Source organism: Penicillium chrysogenum (assembly GCF_028827035.1).
Source record: "Penicillium chrysogenum strain IBT 35668 chromosome Unknown utg000005l_segment0_segment0, whole genome shotgun sequence".
NCBI classification, from domain to species: domain Eukaryota; kingdom Fungi; phylum Ascomycota; class Eurotiomycetes; order Eurotiales; family Aspergillaceae; genus Penicillium; species Penicillium chrysogenum.
In genome coordinates, this window is record NW_026622753.1 from 5,334,888 (window position 1) to 5,359,380 (window position 24,493).

Here is a 24,493-nt window from a genome sequence, read left to right on the forward strand (position 1 = left end):
CAAGGTCTTGCCTCTATAGAGGTGATTTTCTTCGATTTGTTATTAATATATAAAGCAGCAACATAATCCGTGGATCTTGTCACGTCCACCACCATCTACTTCAATCCCAACTTGTGAGGATGGCGCAATTACTGTGGAACATAAATTGTAGTCAACTAACTACATGTGTATATGTGGCCGACCTCAAATTTCTCTCAGATAATCAGAATTAAGGTTGTCTCGTCTTCACTCACAGAAATTCCCATACTCAATATATATATTACTTCCGCCATAAGGAATATCTTGCCTCGTCAGTCGTTACCGACATTGTCAAGCACCCTTGGAGCCTTGCAGCGTTTCAATATCATCCTTCAATATCATCTCTTACATTTCATCATTCACCTTGACATCTCTGTAGGCCTCTCTCCATCCCACAGCATTGGAAGTTCGGTAAAGCACCCTTCTGATGCTCATGTGATGAATATGTCTTGCAGGTGCCTTGATTTTCACGACCCAGCCAATGCCTTTGATGGGCCTGGGAATGTGATCAATCTCAGTTCAGGGGCTAGTGCTCTGTGGAAAAAAAAAAAGGGTATTTCACTTTCAAGCCGCTTGAAGTGTCAGATATCGAGCTCACTATACGTTTCTATTGGCATCAGAGCAGTTGCCTAAACACAACGATCAAATTGTGCTGATCTCAATGTCTGTCCCTTCTGGGTGGCCTACAAATTCTGCAGACAACAGTGTTGCCCGTCTCGACTTTGCAGACTGTAGACCCTCCGCCGGTCATCCTATCAGCAGCGGTGACGATTTCAAAATAACAACGGCCGCACATTCCATCCACTTCATGCCTGGAGACATCTGCAATTGCATTGGATTTTGAGCCGCATTATGGCTCTCTCTGGTGCGGCGAATGTCAATGTTGAGATGGATTATATCACGCATGATTCTTGGTCGACAGACGAAAACTCGTCAATGGATGCTGGCTGGGCCGAATGGGAGGAGAAGCGGATAGAATCCAAGTCGGCAACACGAACAAATAATTTGGTCGTATCGTCGTTCCGATCTAATGAGTTTGCGATTATATTATCTCAGTCGTAGCTGTATGGCTAGTTTGAAGATTCCCAAATGGCTGTGGACCTGCTAATGCACGGCAAAGAGGAATTAGGAGATGTGTTTACGACATTGAAGTTTGATCCCTAAGCTGTCAAATTAAAATCGAAACCAGAGAGGTGTTGACAGCAAAGGAGACTGGAGATCCACATTGGAGGAAGCATAGCAGCCACGTGACCGCGTGACATAATCCACGCTACTGCCCGTCGAATAAAATTTTGCGATCGGTTTTCTCTTTTCCTTTCTTCTTCACTTCAAAACATATTCACGGTCCCCAACACACTCTTGTCGATGGAATAATCTCACTCTATCTACATATTTTAGCTTAGGGACCCAGACCGAAGAATGCTCGTTCTAATCCCGCCCCCTGACATTCAGCCAGAGGGGAACGGGTTCGCTTTTGAGCCAACATGCTGTATTGATATGAATCTTGCGATTTGGTCTTACAGGGTCTGATGCATTTGGAAATGTTTACTCGCAGGGGTTAGCTTTGGCTGGCACCGAACTCTAAATGCTTGAGTTTCAACCCTGCGAGCCACTTTTTCCTTGCAACTTGCATGGTCCTTTCATTTCCTCCAGACAGGGATGATTCATATTCATGTTCTTTTTTCTACCCACTAACTCCTATACAGCTATATAGATGTAAACAATCTTGGCATCTTCGAAGTCTTGTCCGTCTTATATTGATGTTTGAGGTCAAAAAGATGCCAAAACTAAGCCCTCACAGTTGGATACGTCCTTCTGGAGACTCCCTCGTATTACGTCCGCTCCCTCTATGGGGCTGTGCGTGTCAAAGTTGGGAGATACATTCCTTGTAAACAGCTATAAATTGTGAAGGGCTATTCCATATGTGACTTGTCACACAGACAGGCGCCGCCTCCTGATATCGGAGAAAACACAAAAAATGCTCCGTCGTTGTGGAATGCTGTAGATCTGCATCTCACATCAATCCTTGCTAGGGACTCGCAGCAACCCTTCGTCGAAGACCTGGGTTTCCATCCCTGTGGGAATTTAGTGCCTGCATTTTGAGTAGCTGCATCTGCATTACAGAAGTTCCCAGAAGAGAGCTGTGAAATCTGCACAGGTCCTCAGGATTTGTTTGGCTAAAACCAGCATGAAAATTGCTGAGCGCTCGGGTGCGGCTGTCAGGCATGATATGAAGTCCTTCCAACCCTAACATTTCAACATGGAATGCGGCACGATTCATAATGAGGCGTGGTTCGCGTAGCCTTGGTCCATTTCCTCACTTCGATGCACTGATTCACCATCATCGAATATCCCTTGATGATCTCATGCTAGCCATTAGCTTCGACGGATATACTTCAAAATAGGAGGCCTTAAAGCCCATACATATGTTCAACATATAGCTGAACAAATCTAATCTTTCTCCCCGAAATAGCCTTTGGTATGGCCAAAAGGCTCATAAAATAAACAAAGTAATAGTATTGTTGTTTATTCCAGACGCGGAGTCCGAATACCAGGCGAAGACGCGCGGTAGCTAGTCGCAACAAGACTCTTCACCCTCGCCCCCTGGCATCCCACTCCCTCCATAATGTGATCGAAGGGGCTGCATATAAATTCCACCTAAGGCCCGCAGAGCCTATGGCTCTGTTTCTCCCAGCGCCCTGTGTATTTGCAACAATCATTCATTTTCCTCAGCGATTCTTGCTCACACTCGTTTGAAGACAATTGCTTGAACATATATTCTTTCCCTCCATCTATATCCTGTTTAACATACACCACTCAAAATGGCCCGTTTCAGCCTTTCATTCATCTCCATCTTTCTTGTGCTCGCAGTTTTTGCTCTCTCCATGCCCACCAAGCGTGACGGACAAGCCCCCAGTCACGGACTTAGCCTCGATGGTACTATTAAAGATTTGATGGTTAGTCAACTGTGACAAAGCCACCATGAGAAGTATCATATTAATCAATGAACTCAGCATGCCACAAAGTTGATGGATGGTCTCGACAACAAGGATAGCAATGAAAAGGAGAACCATGAGGAGCAGCAGAAGGCCAACAAGCAGGAGGCCCAAGAACAGGAGGCCAATGTTTCCGCAAAGGTGGCTGGCAAGACCGGGGCTGTTAGCAAGCCTACTGCTTCTGCCACCCCCACCAAGAAGCTTTCCTCTGGCAATTTCGTGACCCCGACTGCTACCCCTACCAACAAGCCCACGTCTCAGCCTAATGCCTTGGGCAGTCTTCCCATTGTCGGTGGTCTTCTTGGTGGCGCAGGAGGCGGACTGGGCGGACTCTGATTCACCAAGAATCGAGCCCCGATATATGAGACAGGATATGAAAGTGATACAGGATCTGTGCTGAAGCCAATCCTATTTCGGTGGACGCTAGCTGGTCAATATTTAATTTCGTTGTTTACTTTTGTTTGCAAGGGGAATGTTAATGAGATCCTTTTCAGGTTTCACGATTAATTTGATATGATTAGTTCCATTGCTTGTCCGTTACGATTTGTTCCCAACCTGTATTGTATCCGCTGATGTGCTCATTCGAGCCAAAAAAAAAGTTCCCTTCGTCTCTGAGCAATAATCGCATCACGAGCTCTGGCCGCGGCTTGTCTGTTGGCCTTCATGAAGTCCTGTGTAATAGCCTGCATAGTACCATGACATCATGAGGTTCTTCAACGACTCATCTTGGACTAGGAATATATGTTAGTTACATGAATCAACATGTCCCGAGGGCGGAACATACCGTTTGCCATGATTGGGTGAGGCATTGGCATAGCAGGCGTGGAGACTACAGAACTGGCATCACCCACGGGTTGAGAAGGCTATATATCGTCAGCGAGTCCTTTGACGAGGGACAAATCATTGGAATGGAAATATACCTCGGGAGCAGACTCAGAAGCCTGCTCGTCAATGGTCATCCAGACATCCCCATTCTCAGGTTTAGTGGCACCGTCCTCTGCGGCTTTGGTGCGTTCATTGTCACCGGGACGTACAGCTGGAATGACACCAGTGTCTTCTGCTTCTTTCAAGACATCTTCGACATTTTCACCCTTGGCGTGAATGCTCCAATAATGCTGGCGTCGAGTTAGATATTCGTCACGTGAATTGGTGACTCGGTTTACTGACCTGGTATTCTTCGACAGCATCGTCCCAGGACTGAACCAGGGCAGAATCATCCCAGACCTCTGCATGTGTCAAGGACCCTTTTTTATTCTTTCCCATGATGTTGGCCCATTTGGGGTTGTAGTAAGTAGACATCTTGGCGGTAACTGTCGTAGTCGGTGGTCGAGGCGGCTCACCGCCTTCTAAGCAAATCAGAGAAGAAAAAAAAAGTTTCCCGCAGATGATCGAGCAGCATACAGTCTCCAATTCGACACAACAAAACGTCGAAATGGCCCCTGACAAGAGAGTCTCAAAGCGCAAGGGTATGTGAGATTCTTATGACCGGTGGAATTTATTTTCATGTCACTAACGCTACTGCAGCTGCGCCTGTCGCCGCCGACTCACCCGCCAAAAAAACCAAGAAGGTCGAGGCCAAGCCCGCCGAGGCAACTAAGGAGACCGCTCCCAAGTCTATCTTGAAGAAGAATGAGAAGGGTACCAAGTCCAAGACAGAGAAGGCTGCTACGCCGGCCAAGACCAATGGCGTGCCCGCACGCGAGGTCAAGCCTCGCAAGCGTGCTGCTGACTTCCTTACCGACGAAGAGGCCGATGAGCCTGTCGCGCCTGTGAAGGCTGACAAGAAGGCTGAGAAGAAGCCCGCCGCTAAAAAGTCTAAGAAGGAGGAGGCTGAGGCCGCCCCCGCCCCCAAGAAGGCTGCCGCGAAGAAGGCCGCTCCCAAGACTAAGAAGCCCGAGCCCGTCGTCGAGTCCGAAGAGGAAGATGCCGAGGAGGATGTATCCCCCGCTGATGAAAGCGAGGCTGAGAATCAGGGTGATGATGACCAGACTGAGGCTCTCATCAAGGGCTTCGAGAGCAGCGGCGACGAGGACGAGTCCGATGGCGAGGGTTACAAAGAGGGTGAACCTATCCCCAAGGCCCCAGACACCAAGAAGGCCGAGCGCAAGCTCGCCAAGCAGCTGCGCAAGAACGGCCCTCCCGAGGAGCCCGGTACTGTCTATATTGGGTGAGTCTTAACCGTGGTTTCTGACTAGTATGAACCATCTAACATCCCATTCTCAGACGCATCCCCCACGGTTTCTACGAGCACCAGATGAAGGCTTACTTCTCCCAATTCGGGGAAATTACCAAGCTCCGTCTCTCGCGCAACCGCCTCACCGGCCGCTCCAAGCACTACGCCTTCATTGAATTCTCCTCGACCACCGTCGCCAAGATCGTCGCCGACACAATGGACAACTACCTTATGTACGGTCACATCGTCAAGTGCAAGTTCGTGCCCAAAGAGCAGCTGCACCCGGAGATCTGGAAGGGCGCCAACCGCCGCTTCAAGGTTACGCCATGGAACCGCATCGAGAAGAAGCGTCTCGCGAAGGGAAAGACACGCGAGCAGTGGTCGAAGAACATTGAGTCCGAGCAGAAGAAGAGAGAGGCCAAGGTTAACAAGATGAAGGCTCTGGGCTACGAGCTTGATCTTCCCCAACTGAAGAGCGTCGATGATGTCCCCGTCCAGGAGGCCCCCAAGGCTGTCGAGGCCGCCGAGGCCACTGAGACCACCACTGAGGAGCCTACCAAGGCCATTGAGGCCCCTGCTCCTACGGAGGCTCCTGCTCCTGTTGAGGCTCCTGTTCCTACCGATGATACCCCCAAGAAGGCCAAGAAGGGCAAGAAGACAGAGGCACCCAAGGCAGCTGCTACAGAGTCACCGGCTGCTAAGTCTCCTGCCACCAAGGCGAAGGGAAAGGTCACTAAGAAGGCCACCAAGACCAAGTCCAAGGCGTAAACGGGATCATGTAAAAATTGTTTTTAATTTCATTCATCAAGCCTCTTTCTCAAATGCATTGTGTTTTCTTTTCCTTTCATCACTAAGTTCCTTTTGGTAATATTCAAAGGCTAAATTAGCATGAACAATGAATAGTAAGGAAAAATGTGAAAGGTGAAAAGAGTACCAGTTGGTTGATAGGGATGCCTTAAGCTAATAGGACTTCTTTTGAGGTATATTCTCTCTATTTCTATTTTATCAGTGAGCTATTTCATCAGTGAGCAACCCATCATTTGCACCGCGTCTTGCTCGATACTTTACTTTCCTATGTTGTATGTTGTATATAACCTGGAACATCGCAAGCCCTAACCCGATGCCATATACGCTAGTCCCAAGTAGGACTAGTGCCATCACCTGACTAGCGCAAGAAAAATAAAAGCCTCGCCCCGAATATTCCGTTTCCTCTTCTTCTTCCAACTCCTCGCTCAAAGAATCGCATTCAAAGCTCACACACAAAAGGAAGCTTGGCTCCCTTTTCCAATTTTGCTTTGGGAGAAAGTCCCCGGACACCCTGCGCTTCGGGTAAAACCGAAGTACCAAGCCAGGCACTGCGGAAACGCGCCGCCATAGAAGCAATTCGATAGCGGCTTACGCCCTATTCTCTCACGGCATCCCGTGCCTCCCGACGGTTACATCACGATGTCTCTGGAAACAATGGGGTGTGTGCTGGGTGTTGGAGAGGGGAAGAATTGGTGGTAAAACACCTTTTCTTGTATTGGGTTGCCTTTCGTCATGTTCGGATAGTCATGCGATTGCCTCCTGTCTGCTTCCTCGGAAGTCGATGGAGGTAACTCAATGGGGCTCATTCTTGAGGCGAGGAGTTCCGTTGTCTTTTCTTTTCAAGAGTCTGTAGCTTATGGCAAAGCGGTGATGAGATGCTGTCTCATTGCAGAAGCCCTGTCACAGGGGCCGGACTCTTATATCTTGCCATAGGCTTCATTTTTTTTCTTGTTCGCGTGATGATATACCAATCATAGAGTCAAGCACAGAGATCCCAAGGGATTGTTGACGATAAACGATTTAAAATTATCTGATGAACATTCTATATAGCCAATTTTCAATGCAATCAAAATGAATGATTAAAATGCAATATTCGTAGCTAAATCGTAGCATTTCACTTCGTATAGTACAACCCGTTTCCATGCAATATAGCCAGGTCCATGTTGTCGTATTCACTGTGCCTTCTTGCCCTCGGCGCTGACAGGCGCAGTCTCCCTCTGTTCCTTCTTCTGACCAACAATCTGGACCAGCAATGCTCCCATAACCTCGGCGGTGAGCGCGATGGTAGTCGCACAGACATTACTCCAAACATGTATGCTGACGGATCCAAGCGGGGCGCGAGGAAAGGACACAATCCATTCAACGTAGTAAGGGAACCAGTCCTCGGGAAGCGGGAAGACAGGCGTTTTCGAGTACCAGAACTGCAGGAAGATCTTCAACCCGTTCGTGCTCAACCAGCGGGCGATCTTGACAGTCCAGTCAAAGGAGGATTTCTGTGCGGTGAGCGTCTTGTCTGTGGAGAGAGAAGGGTGTCAGCAGTCCAGTCAACAAGATAACGGTGCCTCCTTTGTAGTCTTGTGATAGTGACACGTACTCAGCGCCTCGTATTCCTCCATGCTCTTATCGTGTCGTCTCCGAGCCTTCGCCCACTTCGCAAACTCATCCTGGGAGCTTGTGCTGTTCATTTCATGCTTCTGCTCGAGGACTTGACGTTTCAGCTGCTGCTGCTTGCGTGCAGTCCGCGAGGTTGGTGTCGGCAGCTTTAGATAAAGAAGCCATAGCTGTATGCCAGAGAGTAGGTGTTAGCGTGTTGGATCACAGTGTAGGTGCGCGGCGGAGCTGGGAAGCTTCCCAGAGCCCATTTGTGGGCGGATTGGAGACATACAAGGCTGTCAATTGTGCTTGCCCCAATCGTATTGACCAGGTAGATTGCGACGTGCACGAAAAAGACCGTGAGGACGAGGGACAACATCGTGGCGGGGGCTGGCAAGACCGAGATCAGGCGTCAAATGCGACAGCGCAGGCTAGAAGAGCCTGAATGAAAGCGACGACAGTCAGTCAACTAAGTGAGTCCCTGACAGCTCTGCTGCTTCAAACTGGGAATGTCCTGGGTAGATGTTGGTTGCTGGTTGAAGGTATGAATGACGTCCCTCGTTGTGGAAAGGTGGAAATAACAGCGGACTTAGTCTTTCCGCCTTCACTGTATCACGGTCTACACCATCTCGTCTATCACCTTGTCTGAGGCAAGGCAAAAAAAAAAAAAAATACGGAATTATTTAAACAGACAAGATACGATGAGGCCTTGACAATTATTCCTCCCGATTTCCACCAGACGATCAAGCCTTCAAATGTCCAATCCGGAAGATGCATTCCAGGAACTTGTCCGTATCTTCTCGTCTAGAGACAACCAAGTCCTCGAGATCGAGATCATCCCACCAAGCCTAGGCGCTACATTTCTCCAAGATGGATGTTCACTTGGAATAACCAAGAAAGCACTAGTGCAGGGCTTCACGGTCGCGCGCCAGCTCTTCTTCGACCAATTAATGCCCATGTCCGATGATGACCTCCAAACCACATTTTCCGAAAACGCCCAGTCAAGAAATGCAGACTCGGCTATTACAGAAATGATGCTCCTCTTTGACTGTGAGCATCTCACAGCCTGTAACTGGCGCAAGCGCCGACTGCGGGCAGCCATGGCACATTGCCCTGGTATTTCAAACCAGACCTCTGCCGCAACGGAGTTGTTAGAAGCCGAGCTCACGCTCATGTCGAGCTACCAGTGCTCGCCACTACATCGTCATACCAAGTCGCCGACACTCTGGCATCACCGGCTGTGGGTGGTTGTCCATCTGCTTCAAAGGCGGCATTGGAGTCCCGAGGATCTGCTCAAGCTGCAACGGACGGAACTGGAAGTTGTTCTCCGCGCTGGCGAGTTACATCCCAAGAACTATTATGCCTTCAGTTACATGCGACAGTTGGATGTGCTCCTCGCTGCAACAGTGGAGAAGACGACGGGGCAACCAAAGTGGGAAACCCATTCGGCGCAGTCAGTTGTCGAACGCGTGGTTGATTGGTGCTTGGTTAATCCACGCGATATATCGGGTTGGAGCTTTAGCCTCTACCTGCTGAGCAATGCCCCGGACCAACATCGAGCGAATGCTCTTGGGAAAGTGGTCAGGTTTGCGCTTAACGTTGGATGGGAAGGCGAGAGCCTTTGGACGTTTGTCGACCAAGCATCGCGGCTGTTTGTGCTTGAAAGCATGATCGAGGATATCATGCTGTCGCACTGCGATCACGAAGCCAGATCGCGTGATTCCCAAAAGGACCAGGACAGTCAACGGGAGAAGTCATGGCAGACCTGGCTGGCCCGGGCGAGAGTATGTTGGGTCATAGACGGCCAAGGGCAAGATATATAACCGGATGTGATGGATGTATATATCTTTTTTTTTTACGTGTTTACGATTACCACCAAAATTGCACCTCCATGATATTTCTCATGTATCGTTACCTCGTTTGGTTAGCGCTTTTGTATACATGCTTGGGCTAAATATGATGAACGCCAATGAGATTCAAAAAACGCCTCGCTAGACACCCAGCCCCAGGTTTTGATAATTGGACATAGGTGGATGATTCCGATCGTATCCGTAGATCCAGCGCCGTCCTTCACTCGTAGTACACTTTGCGATGCTGCTCCGTGGGTTGTCTGCTTCGGGCGATCGCTATAAAGGTGGAGGAAGATGAGATTGACTGACAGGTTGGATCGATGGATTGAGGTATATTATTTTTTGCTTTTTCCCGCTGCAGACTCGGCGGCTTTCTTTTCATCGGCTGTAGGAGAGAAGTGATCAGTAAACCAGTCTCATAGTGTAGATTGGACTTGCGCCTAGCGCCTTCGGGGACACATACCCTTCCTTTGCTTCTCGCGCATGATGGCAGCGGCATCTTCTTTGCTCCTAGCGAATTCACTACCGGACAGGGTGTTCTTGCTCTTCTGTAGAAATGGTCAGTATGAACAAAGAGGAGGAGAATAAGGACGAACCGTGTTGCCCGCCTTCTTGAGGGCCTTAGCCCGGTCGTTGTCACGTTGGTTACCCCGTGTCATGGTTATAATATTATTCCAATTATGTTCAAGAGTATTAAAGGTAGTTGCGGGCGAAACGGTTGGAGAGTGAGAGAGGGAAAAAAGAAGTTTGGAGGGGTCGGCTGGATTCCGGCGAATCACAGGAGTTCCACTCATCTAGTACTTTCTGTATACCTTCACTGTACACTTGCAAGGTTCTTCTCAACATTCTTCGTTGGATTGTCGAAGTATTTCAAGTATTTCTTTGTTATTTTATCCGATTGACTCATTTCAGCGACTAGGCGCTGCCTGTGATTGGGCTATATTCTTATCTTGTTTCAACTCTGGCTTTCTACATATGTACTTCACCCCTGGCGCTTTGCCTCAAAGCCCACTACCTAAAATGTATTTTACCCTTCAAATATCTTGCCAGATCAACGTTGATACATGTATGATTTAGAATTCTTTGTACTGTATTCATCAGTTGATAAGGTATGTTTGAGGCATACGGAAACAAAGCACCGGCAACACGGAGGAAAGAAGGGCGACTTCTAGCCGCCAACTCGTTTCAGCATGGTCGAGTATCTTTCACTAAGGGCCAGTCATTTGGCTACATCGGGCTCTAGTTGAGATCCTAATAGCGGAGATGTAGGTAATTAGGCTTGTTCTGGCGACGACCCGATCTCTGCGGTTAAAAGTCCCTATTTATTACATGGATATTGAAACACCCCGGGCCTCCTGCAGTATACCTCACTGCAGAAATGGGGCGGAGGAACCCTGCAGATGTCTTTCAGTAGGGCTCTAATTAGATACATACTGTTTGTGTGGTTCATCTAGATGTTTCAAGTCTATTCATAGAAATAGTACTATTGCCTTTGTCCGGAGCATACATTTAGGCTGCTGTACCTCAATAGCCATTCTTCCATAGATGCCTTTCTCCATTGTCGCCATTCACCCTTCTCTTGTGTCTTTGTCTTTCTTTCTTCTTTCCTTGCCCTCGAGTTGATCTCGTTCTATTGCATTGTTCTATTCTTTCTTGGAATTATCAAGCTTTCTGCTGGACAGTCGCTTTCTTCCCTCTTTTAATCCCAACGCTGCCCCTCCAAGTCTGCTAGCAGACAATTTTCTATACATCCTCGACAGCGAGTATCCACCATTCCTGACAAGTGCAGAAACAGCCCTGTACCTCAATCATGATGACTCGCTTGCGTGAGTCCCTGGCTGGTCCAGGGTACGTGATCCTGAACGTCATTCGCGTTCTCAACATTATCACCTTTATGGACCTTATAGCTGCTTGTGCAGTCTTGCTGGCCAAGATCGACATGCTGAACAGCTTCTTCTTCTTCGAGGCTGTGACCCATGCCGTGGTGGCTCTGGTCAGCCGTAAGTATACTCTTCCTTCCATGCTTGTAGTATAAAATGCTAACGTGGGCAGTCTTCATGATAATCTCGGAGCTCCCGGTCCTCCAAAGCTATTTCGACAACCACTGGCCGATGTTCGGACAAGAATCGAGTTTCTACTCTCTCGGCGGGATCATGATGATCCTGGGTGTAGCCACACTGGGCAACCTGAACACCAAGGCCATGACCCAGGAAACCATTGGCATGACTTTCTGGCGGATTATCATCTCCGCCGGTGTCCTGGCCATGATAGTTAGCGTGGTGAATGTTCTGGCAGTAAGTATCGAGATCAAACACTCCGAACCCCCCAATATATATCCTTGAATGCTAACCGTTTCCTTCAACAGAGCTACATCTTCAGTGATCCCGCGACCGGCGTCAGTGCCCGCCAGGTGCGGGTGGATGGCGCCGTCGCACCACAAAAGGCAATGAGCAGGACCAGCAGCCACCGCACCCTCCACTTGAGCGTGAAGCGCGAGGAAACCCTGCCCACCTACACTCGCCAGAACCCCGTCAAGCGCGCCACGAAGCGTCTCACTGGTCGGTTCCCACTCAAGATCTCCAAGCCGATGAACCCGACTCTCGTTGAAGAGAACGACGCCGCTTCCTCCAAATACTCTCGTGACTCTGCGGAGATCCGCCCTCCTGACCTCGCACACCACCCTGCTATGTACTCGGGCCATATGGTTTGAGCTGGCTGACTGGTCAATTAGGTCGAAAATAGCGTTATTTTGAAGGAAAGGGAAGACTCGCCTTGATTGAATGAGAAATCTTGCGTTATTGCGATGGGCGCATTCGGCGCTGTTTTATTCCCCTGGTCTTTTGCTTTTGCTTCTTGATGTTTAACAGATTTAATTGATACATATCGTTTTTATGCTAGAACATTCGTAGGGTGTGTAGCTATTATAGTCGTTCAAGGTAAATTTGAAAAGAAAACTGAAAAAGCATTGTTGATCAGAACAGTATAGAAGCGGTGGTTGAAGGTAATGTCCAGAAAGGACGGGACCCACGTTTGGCCCCGACTTCAATGAAGCTACGTTGGACATCCGAACACTCTTACACCTTTCTTTCGTCGAAACTCGATTCAACTGGTTCGAGTTTCTGATGAAGTAAGGTCCATATTCTAGCAAATATGGCTACCACAATCTCTTGGGGAACGTAAGTCTTGAAGCTCTCCACATCCTCCGCAATCTATCCTAACCGTGAATAGCGTCAAATCACTCCTAATATTTTTCGGTCCAGTCATACTCCCTCGCTTAATTACCGCCTATCGAAGTCTTCGTGTATCCATCGCGAGTCGGCCACCGCCGCGTCCTCTGCCTGCCGCGCCCGGTCGAGCGCTGAACATTTTATTCGCAGGCATCGTCTTCTTTCTACTCCTAAGCCTACCTTTCAACCCCCACGCGCCCGAACCCAACATCTTCTCTCAGACTCGCTCTCGCCTGAACACCCCTACCGATGTCATCTTCAACCGTCTCGCCCGGCTTCGGCCAGGTAACTTCCTCACCGAAGCCGACACCCTCCTCCAGTCGAAGTTCACCTCTCTGGGTGCCCGCAAGGTATACCTGACCTATGGCCCCGATGCCTTGGTCTCGTGTCAATACTGCTCCTTCGACAACCTCTACACGTACCTCATATACTACCTCCCATTCCACGTGTTGCTACCACACCTAGCGCACCTGCTACTTCTAGGCGTGGCCACATCCGCGCCCATCGCAGGACGCGAGGCCTCCCGCTGGCGCACAAAATTCACCATAGCCGGACTTGCCCTCGCAGCTATCGACATCTACATCATGGCCACTTACGACGCGATCCAGGGTGCGCCCCGCTCTGTGCGCGCAGGCCAGATACCGCCCTCCAGCATCTACAACAACATCACGCTCCTGCGACCGCTGGCCTTCGTGATCTGCGATGCGATCTGCTCGCTTGTGATATGGCTTTCCGCAACTAACCGGTTCTTTTTCAAGCCGCCCTCGACGGTTGAACAGGTTGATCAGGCGGTATCGGTGGCCGTGCAGACGCTCAAGGGCGCAAACTCAAAACTCCATGCTGCGAGTGTCACTCGCAATGCGGTAGTTCGGGATTCGGCTTTGAAGAATCGAGATGATTTGTATTGGCGGACTATGGTGGCTTCCGAGAACCCCACTCAAGGGCCTGGAGAAGGTGGGGAGCAAATCCTCAACAATATTTGGGAGGAGGAAGAAGTTGCTAGAGCTATGTCGCGCGTGATGGCCGGGCAGGGTGGAATTGATTTGGCTCAATTGGGGGTCAATGCCAATGATTTTGTGCGAAACGTTACAGAGGGTTTAGAATGAATTCTCCATATGTCTTAATATATATCGTACAGGTGTACGTACCACATCTATTATTATCCCATTTCTCATATCCCGCGCCAAGACATAGAAGACTGACCAAAGAGTGTAAATAGACCGGAAATGGTAGACTGTTGACATCCTTATACGGAAATCCAACCAGAAAAAAAGAAATATATCAAATCTCAAGCCAAGATCTTAACCTAGTGCATACAACATACACACCTCCCAGGGTCTCATTCATTAAACGAGGCGGTGAGTGGAGCGATGATCGTCGTGAAGAGATGAAACGAATGTTGAACCACGTTCCCCCTCTATTCCCTCCTTTTCCTACAAAATTATTCTTGCACTTTCACCGTTGTTGCTTTTCACGTTCCTGGTTGAACGAGTCAAGTTAGAAAGTACATAAAGCTCTGATGAGGCAGGTCCCACATCCATCTCGGCATTGAATCATTTTGGCTCGTTCTCGACTCTCCCGACTCCCCCGATTCCCCGACTCCCCGACTCCCGCTCCTATCCCACGGCCTTCCGTGGAATTTCGAATATCCTCCATACTATTGGTGCTCTCTCCACCATGGCAGACACAGTTGTGCCATCGCAGCCAGTAGAGCTGAAGGGGCGCAATGTCTACGTTTCCTCTCCCAGTGGAATACGGCCGGCCAAGGAGACCACGTTCCGTGAATGGGTGGTTGCCAACCAGATCGGTATGAAGAAAACACCTCAATCCTAGGGCTCGCATGGAGACGACGGAAAAGCAAGCTGCAGCTGACAGAGTTGCTGCGCTTCCAAATGCTCCCAAATGAATCCCTGGCATATGCGAAATCCCACATCCTGAGCATACTAGTATCACTAACATCAGTTGCTTCTTTGCAGGAATCTCCATGACCACGCTGGCTATGCTGCTGGCTCTTCATAACCTCTACCCATCGCTCCGTCCATATACCCAGCCATTCTTCCAATTGTCCTATTATAATGAATCCTCGAACTCCTACGTGCAGGGCTGGAACGATGTCTACTTCGTAATCAGTGCTGCCATTGCACTCACCGGTATCCGCGCTATCGCCATCGAATGGTTCCTGCAACCATTGGCCCGCGCATGCGGGTTAAAGCGCAAACAGTCGCTCCGCCTCGCTGAGCAGGGTTGGCAAGCTATGTACTATTCGTTCATTTGGGGAGTCGGATTGGTGCGTTTGGCCCACGTATCTTCCTGGGAATATATAACTAACCGCTGTTCCTACGTTGCAGTACCTCTGGAAGACGTCATACTACTGGGGAGATTTTGCCGCTATGTGGTCACAGTGGCCCGCCCGTCCTTTGTCGGGCTTGATGAAGTGGTATCTTCTCGTTGAGCTGGCATTCCTTGTGCAGCAGATCTTCGTGATTCACGTGGAAGAGAGACGGAAGGACCATGTTCAGATGCTTTCCCACCACATTATTACCAGTGCTCTCCTCAGCTCTGCCTACATCTACGCCATGTATAATGTGTCCAATGTAGTGCTATGTCTCATGGATGTCGTGGACTTCTTGTTACCGGTTCGTTGATTACTATTGATCAAGTGTCCCTAAACAGATACTAATACCCCTGCAGTCTGCGAAGATCCTCAAGTACTCCAAGTTCGAAACAGCCTGCAACGTTGGCTTCGGCCTCTTCATGGGCACATGGTTCATTACCCGACACATCATCTACCCCATGGTGTGCTGGTCCGTTTATTATGATCTCCCCCGTGAACTCACCTATGGCTGCTACACTGGCTCGACAAGCGAGTTCATCTCAGCGGAGGCCCCAAATGCCTTCGCATACATGCTCGGTCCATACTTCAGTTTGGACAACCCCATCTGCTTCAACCCCACTCTCAAATGGATGTTCTTATCCCTCCTGTTGATCCTCGAGGTACTGTCCATTGTATGGTTCAGCATGATTGTCCGTGTTGCTTACGGTGTGGTTTGTGGCGGTAATGCCGAAGATACCCGCAGTGACGAGGAAGACGAAGCGGAAGTGGAAGGTCAGACCCCATCTCGCGTCCCAGCGCACTTGGCTGCCAAGGACGGTGCCCCTGCCGACCCACTGGAAACTGGAAACGCTCCAGGCTTGGGTCGTCGGCGGTCCAACGGCACTGCTTCGGTGCGCGCGCGTGGGCGTGGTCGTGTTCCTTTCGATCCGAGTGATCGGAAAGCTCTCTTGGGTCGCATTGGATGTGAAAAGCCTACATAAACGCCCGCTTTTCATTTAACATTTTCTTTTGACCAAATTTGATGACTCCCATTTCGAGTTGCTCCTTAGCATGCCATGTCTCTGTCCACGTACCCCATGCCGTGATATCCATTCCTCGGGTGTCGGCGTTGAATAGTCAGCGCTGGCTATGCAATGGAGTCCCCCGAATTACGATGAACTGCGATTTCCAACGTTTGTTTGCGGCACATCCTCTTCCAGTCTGCTTGCCGGGTCTTATATCCACTTTATTTTTGTTCTCTGTTTCCTTCTTATTCATACTCATTGTTGTGTCGCCACTTGCCGGCTGGCGGCGGGGAGGTTTCCTGCTATGCTTTTTGTTGCCGTGATGATCTCTACGGACTTGGAGTTTCGTTCTAGAGATCCACACAATAATACCCAATGGAAGCACTTGGCATTGTACATGTATCATAGAGCCCTGTCCAGTATGGACTTTAAGATTTCCCCTGGGGCTAATACAGGATATAGCCTTGCCTTCAGAAACCATCCGTAGTCCATCATCCCCACCCAGTCCAGCATCCTGTATAAACCAACATCGCCTAGTAGTGAACATAGTCCCTAAGCGGTGGCTCCTCATTCCTATTATACCCATACAACAACACATCCAGCACCCCAATCACGTTCGACACAGCCTCGATGCCCAAAAAATCATCCACATCCAAACCAGGCGCAAGAGACTCCCCACAAATAGCATCAAGGTCAATCCTCTCCAACTTCCCAGGCCCATCATGAACCAAAGCGTCGACAAACAAAGCATACGCCAACGGATTAACCAACATAGCCGAATGTGAATAAGAACCCCCGGCAGCACCCCCTGCACAAGCAACCTGCACCTGTACATTTGACACCCCGACCCCATGCACATCCCCCAGGGCCGCAGAAGCCCAGTCCCCACTCTGGGGTTGAACAATAAAGTCGTCCCCAGAGTACACGCTCGTCGTCGGTACGAATGCCGAATCCCCACCCCCACCACGCAGAGCCCGAATAAACCTGGTATCATACGCCTGCTGCTGCACAGCCGGCGAGCAAAACGGCTTGGCGAACACGCACAGCGTCGCAAGAAGCGTCCCGTGGAAATCACCACTCACAGCCATGAAATCGCTTACCGCGGCTCGCGTCGACGGCCAGTATTTCAGCGCCCATTGCACGTCTATGCTGCCTTGCGACCAGGTTAGGACCCCGATCGGGCGCTGTGAGAGCGCCGAGATGTAGTTTATTGCGTATGCAACGTACTCCGCGTTGCTTTGGATGTCACCCAGCGAGTTTTCCGGGATGTTGACCCATACTGGGTCTGTGTGTGGGTTTGCGGTAAAGAGTTTCGCGTAGCTGAAGTAGTAGGTGCTGCCGGCTGGATCGGCGGTTCCTGGGACTAGGAGGACGGGGATTTTGTTGTTTTCGCCATAGGAAAAGGCTGGGGGGATGTAAATTGCGCTGCGGAGTCTTTCTTCGGGGATGTCATAGGGTGCGTCCTCAAACGATCTTGTTGGGTGGATCCGTGGGGTTGGGTTCTTTGTGTTGTTGTTGGCTATGGAGTTTATTTCGTGGTTTGTTATGCCGTTGAGAATGTCGGTGATACTTGATGGGACTAGACCTAGGGATACTATGTCGATGGCGTTTTGAAGACTTGTTCGGTTGTTGTCGTGTGGAATTGAGGAAAGGACTGAGAGACCTTTTTCGATGCTTGAAACTGGCTTGATTTTGCCTGTTGCAATATCTGATATCTTGGCTTGGAGCTGAGATAGCTCTTGATATATGTCCGTGCTGAAGGGAGCGTGACTTGTGGATGTGTTGAATAGCTTGTTAAAGATGTCTGGGACATCCTGAGCCCCTTTCGATGTATAGGAAGGCACTGGACTACCAAGCGATGTTGATACGAAGAAAACAAACCGGAGCACTTTGTGACAGCGCATTATGATTCTTGGCTCTTATATTAGGACTGACTATCCACCCATGGGGTTTGACCGGGTACATGCTGACCTCTTTATACCCAAAAAGATATTCTATCGGAGCTCAGTCAACTTCCCTTTCGTATCATAATCAATGACTTATTAGATCTGAGTTTCTAATCTAGGCCAGAGACATGTGCATACACGGACTCGTCACGTTTCGGAACACGCAAAAGCACCGTCAATATATTGGGCCCCTCCAAGGTGTCGGGACTATCTCTTGCTTCTCATTCCCGGTAGTTCCCATAAAGTCCGGGCACCGGAGTTTCTTCTGAGTCTGTGTATCCCGAGACGTATCTAAATCAGCTCGGGGAGGGTCTGCTGCAACCTCATTCTAGAGAATAGTATAGACAGTCGACACCATTCAACACACCAACGGCCCGAACCACGCTCTAACACGGAAGGAATTAAGGCCAAGAAGAGCTTATATTCACCGCAAGTGCATCTTACCGCGGGGTTCTTTTCTGATATATCATATCTGGTTATATGGAGAGTCATGGAGAGTCGCCTGGCCGCAGCTTTCGGTCCTCCGTATCATCGGGCTGAGCTTAATGAATGCACCGCGTCCTTTGATATTTGGACGTGTCAGAACATCTAGTCGTATATCGGATTGAAACTGATCATGAGAGGTATGCGGGACTTTCCCTGAGCCCATTGTCTGTCCAGTCGAATACTGTTCGCTGTCACAAAGTGCTCCGGTTTGTTTTCTTATAAGCTTACGAGAAAACGGTTTGGTTAGGACATTGGAAAGGCGTCAATGTCTCCTAATCCCAACCAAAACCTCGGAAATTATTCATCAATTCTAGCTACAGATCAAGGTACTTCCTTTGCCGTAGTGAAGCGCTCTCGCCAGCAATTCTATCTCCAAGTCGAGCCTCATGGCAAAAACACTAGAAGCCTTTATATTAGAAGCTCATAATCAAGTGGTAGGCAATGTCACATTTTCTCCTAACCCAGCGCTAGGGAACTAGAAGAATGGAAATTAGCCAAGCGCAGGTCCAGATTATCATTACGGATGGGTTGGGGGTCCGTACTCCATACCTTAGAAAGTCTAGATTCATGTCTATGAGCGCTAATAGCATTAGAGGCAGATCAGAAATAATTCGTTCGCCTAGAAATATACACGTAAACTTGTGCGTTGACCCCGTAAGAAGTAGGTTCAGCACCCCGAATTTGGACATGGCACACCAGCCATACGAGACTACTTTATGGTATGGCTCTAAAGCAGGGCGGAAACCGCGCTTCCCTGGGGGCTGTGTTGGAACCGAACTTGCATGAGCAGGGGATGGGGCTTAGCTGCCTGGATGGATCATCGCATTATTGGTAGGCTTGGCCGTGAATATGTAGTTGATCATCAGTGGGATATTGTGTTCCGTGGACCAAAAAAGACGAGGAAAGGGGCAGAATTATCCTGCTCAGAAAACGCTAGTTATATTGATTATGGTTATGGTAAACTGCCTATCTTGATCCAAATTATATTCATCTTAAAGCCCCTCTAAACCCGAAAAGGCAATTTTCTTGTTAAATACTGCAGCTTCAATACCCTATCGTCTTCACGTATTGGACGTTATACATGTGGATGATAAATATAGAAGTTGAAAGTTGTGTTTGGACACTAGAAGACTTTTGTTGAGGGCTAAGTGTGCAACATGACGACACCACCGAATTTCAGACTTTCGATCAACGTAAACATATCAATCGTCCAGGACCATGCAAGCGACTACCATAGACGCGAACATGCCTCCTGTGGGGGTATATAGGTCCCGGGGTCTATTTCCAAGGTCTCGGCCTCGAGTTTCTAACTCGCAGCTTTTGTCCCACATGTCGTGCAAGTCAACAGCCGATTGTAGTTGAGTAACAAGATATTCCTGCAACTCAGGTACGGGCCGTAAGGAGTAAGGGGCTTCTTTTAAACGCTGAATCTCATGGATGGTTGATGCTAGCATAGTATATTTGTGGAAATTGATGAGTCCTTCCGGTGTCATGGCTGGGTTCCCATCTTCGATGAATGTCAAATCTTTCAAAAACAGACCTGGTAAATGGTTAAGCACTGGCAACTTCAATAGTTAACGAGAGAACTGACCAAGAAAAGGGACGCACGGTGCTACTGCAACCTGTAACGTGTCACGGTAGGCCCGGTAATTGTGTTCACTGCATGTCAAAACTTGCAAGGGCCTTAGTGTGTTGCAACTACGTTCGGTAACCATTGCCCAGGTGCGAGCAAGCCGATAGATGGGTGCGCTTTCCAGGCCTGCCAGGATAGAGACCACCGCAGAGTAATTATGGAGTTGACGACATGTCTGTCATAGGTGAAAATTAGCATATAGGCAAAATTACGAGGGTGAGGCCAGAGACTACCACGTACGTTGGCCACATTGATCAAATGCCCTATCACTTGAGCCCGCTTTTTCACATCCGACTCTGCGAGTATTAGGGCGCCCACCCAATTAGAGAGCTGATTGGAATACCGAATCAAGGCCCTGATGTTTGGAGCTCGCTCAGGTGTACCAGGGCTCCCTTTCTTTTGCCAGTTCTTGTTTAAAAATTCATCCCGTTGTACTTTGCCAAACATATGTGCTTCCATGATAGTCAGCTGCCTAGCAATCTCCGTGGCATCGATTTTGAGGAACTGGAGCTTGTCTAATTTTCGTGGCAAAATTGGCTTTGGCGCGGTTGAGATGGATGATACCGATCTTCTGTGGCAATCAAGGCCCGCAAGTCGGCGTTGAACGATTGTGAGAAGTTGATGTGTTGCGCTTGTCCCGATGGCGTCCGTGGCGCGCTTTGCGAATGACTGCAGTATTCGCAAGGTACGATCTGTATCAATGTCTTTTGGCTCAGACCAGAAATGCTCGAACCAGTGCTTCAGAACATTTACCACGCGCAATCGAATCAGTGGCTTTGTCTGTGTCATCCATTCCGTCGTCTGTATGGCGGTTAATGTGGGAGGCGAGCAGTCAAATCGATCAATGAGGAGCTCAAGAAGTTCTGCTCCTGAGGTAAAATACTTATAAGTAGCGAAGAAGGTTCGGTTGAAGGAACCGTCAAGCTTGTCGTGGCGCGTCAGATTTTCCACCAGCGCTGCGAGAGTTCCGGCCCTAACAACCTCCACACTTCCGTGGTACTGGCTGACGAGTTTCTTCGGAGAGGTGATGTCGTGAGATCCGGAGTCCCTCCGCTCTTTGGTCTCTGTCTGATCCATCGTGATGAGGAAGCCATGGAATAGTTAAATCGGATGTCATTCGAACCGTACATCTGCTTGGACCGTCGTGGTCACATGGCATTGTATCTGAACTGATTGAGGGCGACGCCAAGCGATTGATAAGTCACTTCGGTGGTGTAGTGGGGTATTTTCCACTAGAATACTAACGCAGCAATCCACATATAGTCACGTTAATCCCTACGAAAGGCCCCGAACCATCGTCCGACCTCGGATTGGGTTCTCACAGCAACCGACCATCGGCATTTTGCTTAGCCGCCCCTGCCACGGACCCACTTTTAACCGCATTTGACCAAGATCGGAGAGTTTTGAGTTATCTGATCCGAAACTTACTGCGAACCTTGGAAGCTCCAAGTTTATTGGCAGAGAGAGGATCCACCGCGCCATTTATTTCCCTCTGAGCCACGCGGTCAGAGCCCGCATTTATAACTTTTAAGGCTGAGGCGGTTAATGGTTCACCGGCTTGATTTTTCACGGCCACAGGCAACTATCGTGGGGGCTGGGGAATAGCATTCATTCTGAGCCGCGTAAATTTCTATACCTAGGTATTATCTTATACTTGTTGTCATCCTAAAAGACTGTACCTCTGACTTGCGGCTTCCTCTTCAAATTGATATCTTTCATCATGAATGTCCAAGGAATCGCGAGAATTATAATGCCACAACCAACAGAAAGTAGTCGAAGTTCGGCATAGGCGTAGGCTTTCTGAATAGCCAGCCTGGTGGGGGTTCCGACCGGATAGCTCCGTTGTGTGACGAGATCCTCGTAGATTTTGTTCAAATTTAGCGACGCCGATTCCGGGAGGTATCGAAGAAGAGCTTTCAGGTATGTGTTTTGCCAGATGACGGTACTGATAGTAAGACCCGCACTATCGCCAATAGTGCCAACCACGTTCAACACAGCGAGCGCTGTGGCGACGTGTTGGTGGTCGACAGCCGCTAGAATAGCAAGCTGCTCGACAAGAATAAAGGTAGAACCACCGATAGCGAGGAAGATCTGGCACATCACTTGATAGCCAACATTCACATTAGGCTGACGGAAGTATATCATCAATCCCTGTGCGAAGATATAGAGTGGAATAGCAATATACAGAGTCCACTTATAACGGCCGACTCTCCGGATTAGCCAACCGGTGGCTAGCAATAGCACACCTGAGACCATATCGAAGATATTGACGATATAGTTGGAGGTGGTAATGGATAGGTCATTGTTGACTTGCAGCCAGGAGGTGAAGTAGTAACTCCAGCAATAGTTTGAGAGCTGGTAGGTTGCATCCAAAAGGACTGCACCAAGAATAGTGCGGTTCGTAAGAAGTCGCCATTCAAAAAGAGGCACTGGAGCTAGCCACCCTTCCCAAATAGCGAAGACAAAGAGCATACAGAACCCGACGACAAGCATGGCAATAATGTAGCCAGAAGCCCAATTATCAGGGGCGTAATGTGCGAGGTCGAAGGGAAGCTCAAACAACACAAGACCAACAGTGAACAAGAAGACTCCAAGAACTAGTGTTCTAAATTAGATTTTGCTTTCTCTCGTGGAGGATAGAAATCAGCAAGTAGAGTACTTACCATCAAACTCGATAGTCCAGTGACGGATGCTTTCCACTACCGTGCGACCACTTGGTCTCTTGATCCGGTAGCCTTCTTTCTCCGCCTTATACAAGTTGTACTTCAGCATTATGTATAGCGGAGCCGCCACCACAGGAACAATGATTGCCCAGCAGCCAAATCCCCATTGCCAAGAAACTTGGTCGTAAAATTCGTTTGCCACCTTTGGTCCCGCAAATGCCGTGATAATGTATGGGGAGGAAGTAAACGCATAGGCAAAAGCACGGTTCCTCAGGGTTGAGACGTCGGCTGTCATAACATCGACTGCGTATTCCATACCGTAGAAACCGGTATAGTAGAAGACCTTATATTTCCGTCAGTATACATAGTAAGCAGCATGTCTTCCTTGGAACTCACGTTGGCGGCGCAGTAGATCCCAAAGCTATCACATGTCGCCATGAGAACCAAGCCGATGGTTAAACATATGACCATCAAGAGAAACCCTTCGGCACGGCCCCATACATCCATCATCTTTGCGACAGGTAGGTAGGTGGCGGCTGCAAAGACATCACCTAGGGCTGTGGGAACCCCGGACAGCGAGTGTGCTGTGAATGAACTTGTCACATAGGGGGTTCAGAGTAACGATAACAGTAGATTGAAACGCATTCGCAAAGTAAAGGAACCAAATGCTATTGGGTCATGATGTCAGCGTCTGTCGGAAATAGATAATGGAATTGGATGCGCAACACAAAATACAGTGACTGGGAACATACTTGATGAAAAATGCGATCAACATACCCCTCGTCCACGTCATGGTCACGGCCTCGACATCTTGCACACCATGTTGGGCATTCCCATCTGGTATCTCCTCGAGCGCCACAGAGCTGACGGGACTTGGAGGGCCATCTTTACCATTCCGGGCCGTGTTCTGTGTGAGGGAGCCACTGTCATTGTCTTCAGTCGACATGCGGCGGAACACGACACGTGCTCTTCGGATCAAAGGGCGAATACCCATGATGGTTGACTGTAGAATTCAACAGCTGTCCAGCGGGCTAAATCAGGTTGGACCACACGTGGACACATAAGGAATCATTGCCCTTATAGTAAATAGGCCCCGAAATCGGATTTCGTATTTTTACCAGTGACTAACTGAAAAGTAACTAGTCAAGCACTGCAGGGGCCGTTCCTGGATATGTGGAGATCTGATTCTCAGAGCACTCTCCACTGGCGGTAAACAGAAAAAAAGAAGATCAGATCCTGTGTGCTCGTGCATTCGTGGGCCGGCCCACGCCACTTTTGCTTGTCGATCACGCACTTTGCAGAGAGGTCCACTGCTAAATTATTCGTATCCTATCAGAGAAAGCTGCATGATTAAATAAGAAGGCAGGAGAACCTAAATTGGAGGATTTCCATGCTCAAGCTAGGATTTCATCACGTATCGTTTCCCCCACACCCTCAATATGTACCCTCGCTTCTCTTGCCCGAGACATGACTAGGCATATAGACCAGGTGAAGAATTGACCAATCTATGAAGCTACTGGCCAAACTGCGTGTAAGTGAGAATGGAATCTCACCTTGTATTTTCTTTTTTCTCAGTTACATGCCGATCCTTTTGTGATCTCTCCACAAGCTTCGACTAGCCCATTGGCTGGAGTGTTTGTTGACTGTGTTCTTCGGAAAGTACAGTTTTCAAGAGGATCAGTCACGCAGACAAATGACGATCATCGGCTGAGGTAGTCAACATAGTTCTGTATTTGTTTATGCGCATTCACATTTCATATGT

General features: G+C 49.0%; 14 protein-coding genes across 14 annotated transcripts; 7 read left to right on the forward strand and 7 right to left on the reverse strand.

Annotated features, from left to right (window-relative positions):
• Nucleotides 1-870: 870 nt before the first annotated feature.
• Nucleotides 871-1,080, forward strand: N7489_010421 (uncharacterized protein; the record flags this gene model as incomplete). The annotated part of the gene is made up of 1 exon (XM_056716170.1): nt 871-1,080. One exon carries the CDS (start codon nt 871-873, stop codon nt 1,078-1,080), a length of 210 nt encoding a protein of 69 aa, XP_056563792.1.
• A 1,760-nt stretch (nt 1,081-2,840) lies between these two features.
• N7489_010422 (uncharacterized protein) lies at nt 2,841-3,350 on the forward strand (the record flags this gene model as incomplete). The annotated part of the gene is made up of 2 exons (XM_056716171.1): nt 2,841-2,975; nt 3,033-3,350. The coding sequence occupies 2 exons, from the start codon at nt 2,841-2,843 to the stop codon at nt 3,348-3,350; spliced, it is 453 nt and encodes a 150-aa protein (XP_056563793.1).
• A 291-nt stretch (nt 3,351-3,641) lies between these two features.
• Nucleotides 3,642-4,313, reverse strand: N7489_010423 (uncharacterized protein; the record flags this gene model as incomplete). The annotated part of the gene is made up of 4 exons (XM_056716172.1): nt 3,642-3,745; nt 3,799-3,877; nt 3,935-4,129; nt 4,182-4,313. The coding sequence occupies 4 exons, from the start codon at nt 4,311-4,313 to the stop codon at nt 3,642-3,644; spliced, it is 510 nt and encodes a 169-aa protein (XP_056563794.1).
• A 133-nt stretch (nt 4,314-4,446) lies between these two features.
• Nucleotides 4,447-5,955, forward strand: N7489_010424 (RNA-binding protein; the record flags this gene model as incomplete). Its single annotated transcript, XM_056716173.1, has 3 exons — nt 4,447-4,480; nt 4,539-5,181; nt 5,238-5,955. 3 exons carry the CDS (start codon nt 4,447-4,449, stop codon nt 5,953-5,955), a joined length of 1,395 nt encoding a protein of 464 aa, XP_056563795.1.
• A 478-nt stretch (nt 5,956-6,433) lies between these two features.
• N7489_010425 (uncharacterized protein) lies at nt 6,434-6,800 on the reverse strand (the record flags this gene model as incomplete). Its single annotated transcript, XM_056716174.1, has 2 exons — nt 6,434-6,581; nt 6,628-6,800. 2 exons carry the CDS (start codon nt 6,798-6,800, stop codon nt 6,434-6,436), a joined length of 321 nt encoding a protein of 106 aa, XP_056563796.1.
• A 366-nt stretch (nt 6,801-7,166) lies between these two features.
• Nucleotides 7,167-7,966, reverse strand: N7489_010426 (guided entry of tail-anchored proteins factor 1; the record flags this gene model as incomplete). Its single annotated transcript, XM_056716175.1, has 3 exons — nt 7,167-7,507; nt 7,589-7,775; nt 7,880-7,966. The coding sequence occupies 3 exons, from the start codon at nt 7,964-7,966 to the stop codon at nt 7,167-7,169; spliced, it is 615 nt and encodes a 204-aa protein (XP_056563797.1).
• A 376-nt stretch (nt 7,967-8,342) lies between these two features.
• N7489_010427 (uncharacterized protein) lies at nt 8,343-9,410 on the forward strand (the record flags this gene model as incomplete). Its single annotated transcript, XM_056716176.1, has 1 exon — nt 8,343-9,410. The coding sequence occupies one exon, from the start codon at nt 8,343-8,345 to the stop codon at nt 9,408-9,410; it is 1,068 nt and encodes a 355-aa protein (XP_056563798.1).
• A 362-nt stretch (nt 9,411-9,772) lies between these two features.
• Nucleotides 9,773-10,096, reverse strand: N7489_010428 (4F5 domain protein; the record flags this gene model as incomplete). The annotated part of the gene is made up of 3 exons (XM_056716177.1): nt 9,773-9,822; nt 9,901-9,985; nt 10,034-10,096. The coding sequence occupies 3 exons, from the start codon at nt 10,094-10,096 to the stop codon at nt 9,773-9,775; spliced, it is 198 nt and encodes a 65-aa protein (XP_056563799.1).
• Nucleotides 10,097-11,247: 1,151 nt separating this feature from the next.
• Nucleotides 11,248-12,147, forward strand: N7489_010429 (uncharacterized protein; the record flags this gene model as incomplete). Its single annotated transcript, XM_056716178.1, has 3 exons — nt 11,248-11,437; nt 11,490-11,731; nt 11,803-12,147. 3 exons carry the CDS (start codon nt 11,248-11,250, stop codon nt 12,145-12,147), a joined length of 777 nt encoding a protein of 258 aa, XP_056563800.1.
• A 440-nt stretch (nt 12,148-12,587) lies between these two features.
• On the forward strand, nt 12,588-13,770 carry N7489_010430 (uncharacterized protein; the record flags this gene model as incomplete). The annotated part of the gene is made up of 2 exons (XM_056716179.1): nt 12,588-12,613; nt 12,666-13,770. 2 exons carry the CDS (start codon nt 12,588-12,590, stop codon nt 13,768-13,770), a joined length of 1,131 nt encoding a protein of 376 aa, XP_056563801.1.
• Nucleotides 13,771-14,341: 571 nt separating this feature from the next.
• Nucleotides 14,342-15,979, forward strand: N7489_010431 (uncharacterized protein; the record flags this gene model as incomplete). The annotated part of the gene is made up of 4 exons (XM_056716180.1): nt 14,342-14,471; nt 14,641-14,951; nt 15,013-15,300; nt 15,356-15,979. 4 exons carry the CDS (start codon nt 14,342-14,344, stop codon nt 15,977-15,979), a joined length of 1,353 nt encoding a protein of 450 aa, XP_056563802.1.
• Nucleotides 15,980-16,536: 557 nt separating this feature from the next.
• Nucleotides 16,537-17,907, reverse strand: N7489_010432 (putative lipase; the record flags this gene model as incomplete). Its single annotated transcript, XM_056716181.1, has 1 exon — nt 16,537-17,907. The coding sequence occupies one exon, from the start codon at nt 17,905-17,907 to the stop codon at nt 16,537-16,539; it is 1,371 nt and encodes a 456-aa protein (XP_056563803.1).
• Nucleotides 17,908-19,637: 1,730 nt separating this feature from the next.
• Nucleotides 19,638-21,145, reverse strand: N7489_010433 (Ras-GEF domain-containing protein; the record flags this gene model as incomplete). The annotated part of the gene is made up of 3 exons (XM_056716182.1): nt 19,638-19,975; nt 20,027-20,243; nt 20,309-21,145. The coding sequence occupies 3 exons, from the start codon at nt 21,143-21,145 to the stop codon at nt 19,638-19,640; spliced, it is 1,392 nt and encodes a 463-aa protein (XP_056563804.1).
• A 588-nt stretch (nt 21,146-21,733) lies between these two features.
• On the reverse strand, nt 21,734-23,725 carry N7489_010434 (uncharacterized protein; the record flags this gene model as incomplete). The annotated part of the gene is made up of 5 exons (XM_056716183.1): nt 21,734-22,665; nt 22,732-23,074; nt 23,128-23,282; nt 23,335-23,399; nt 23,484-23,725. The coding sequence occupies 5 exons, from the start codon at nt 23,723-23,725 to the stop codon at nt 21,734-21,736; spliced, it is 1,737 nt and encodes a 578-aa protein (XP_056563805.1).
• Between the last annotated feature and the right edge of the window lie 768 nt (nt 23,726-24,493).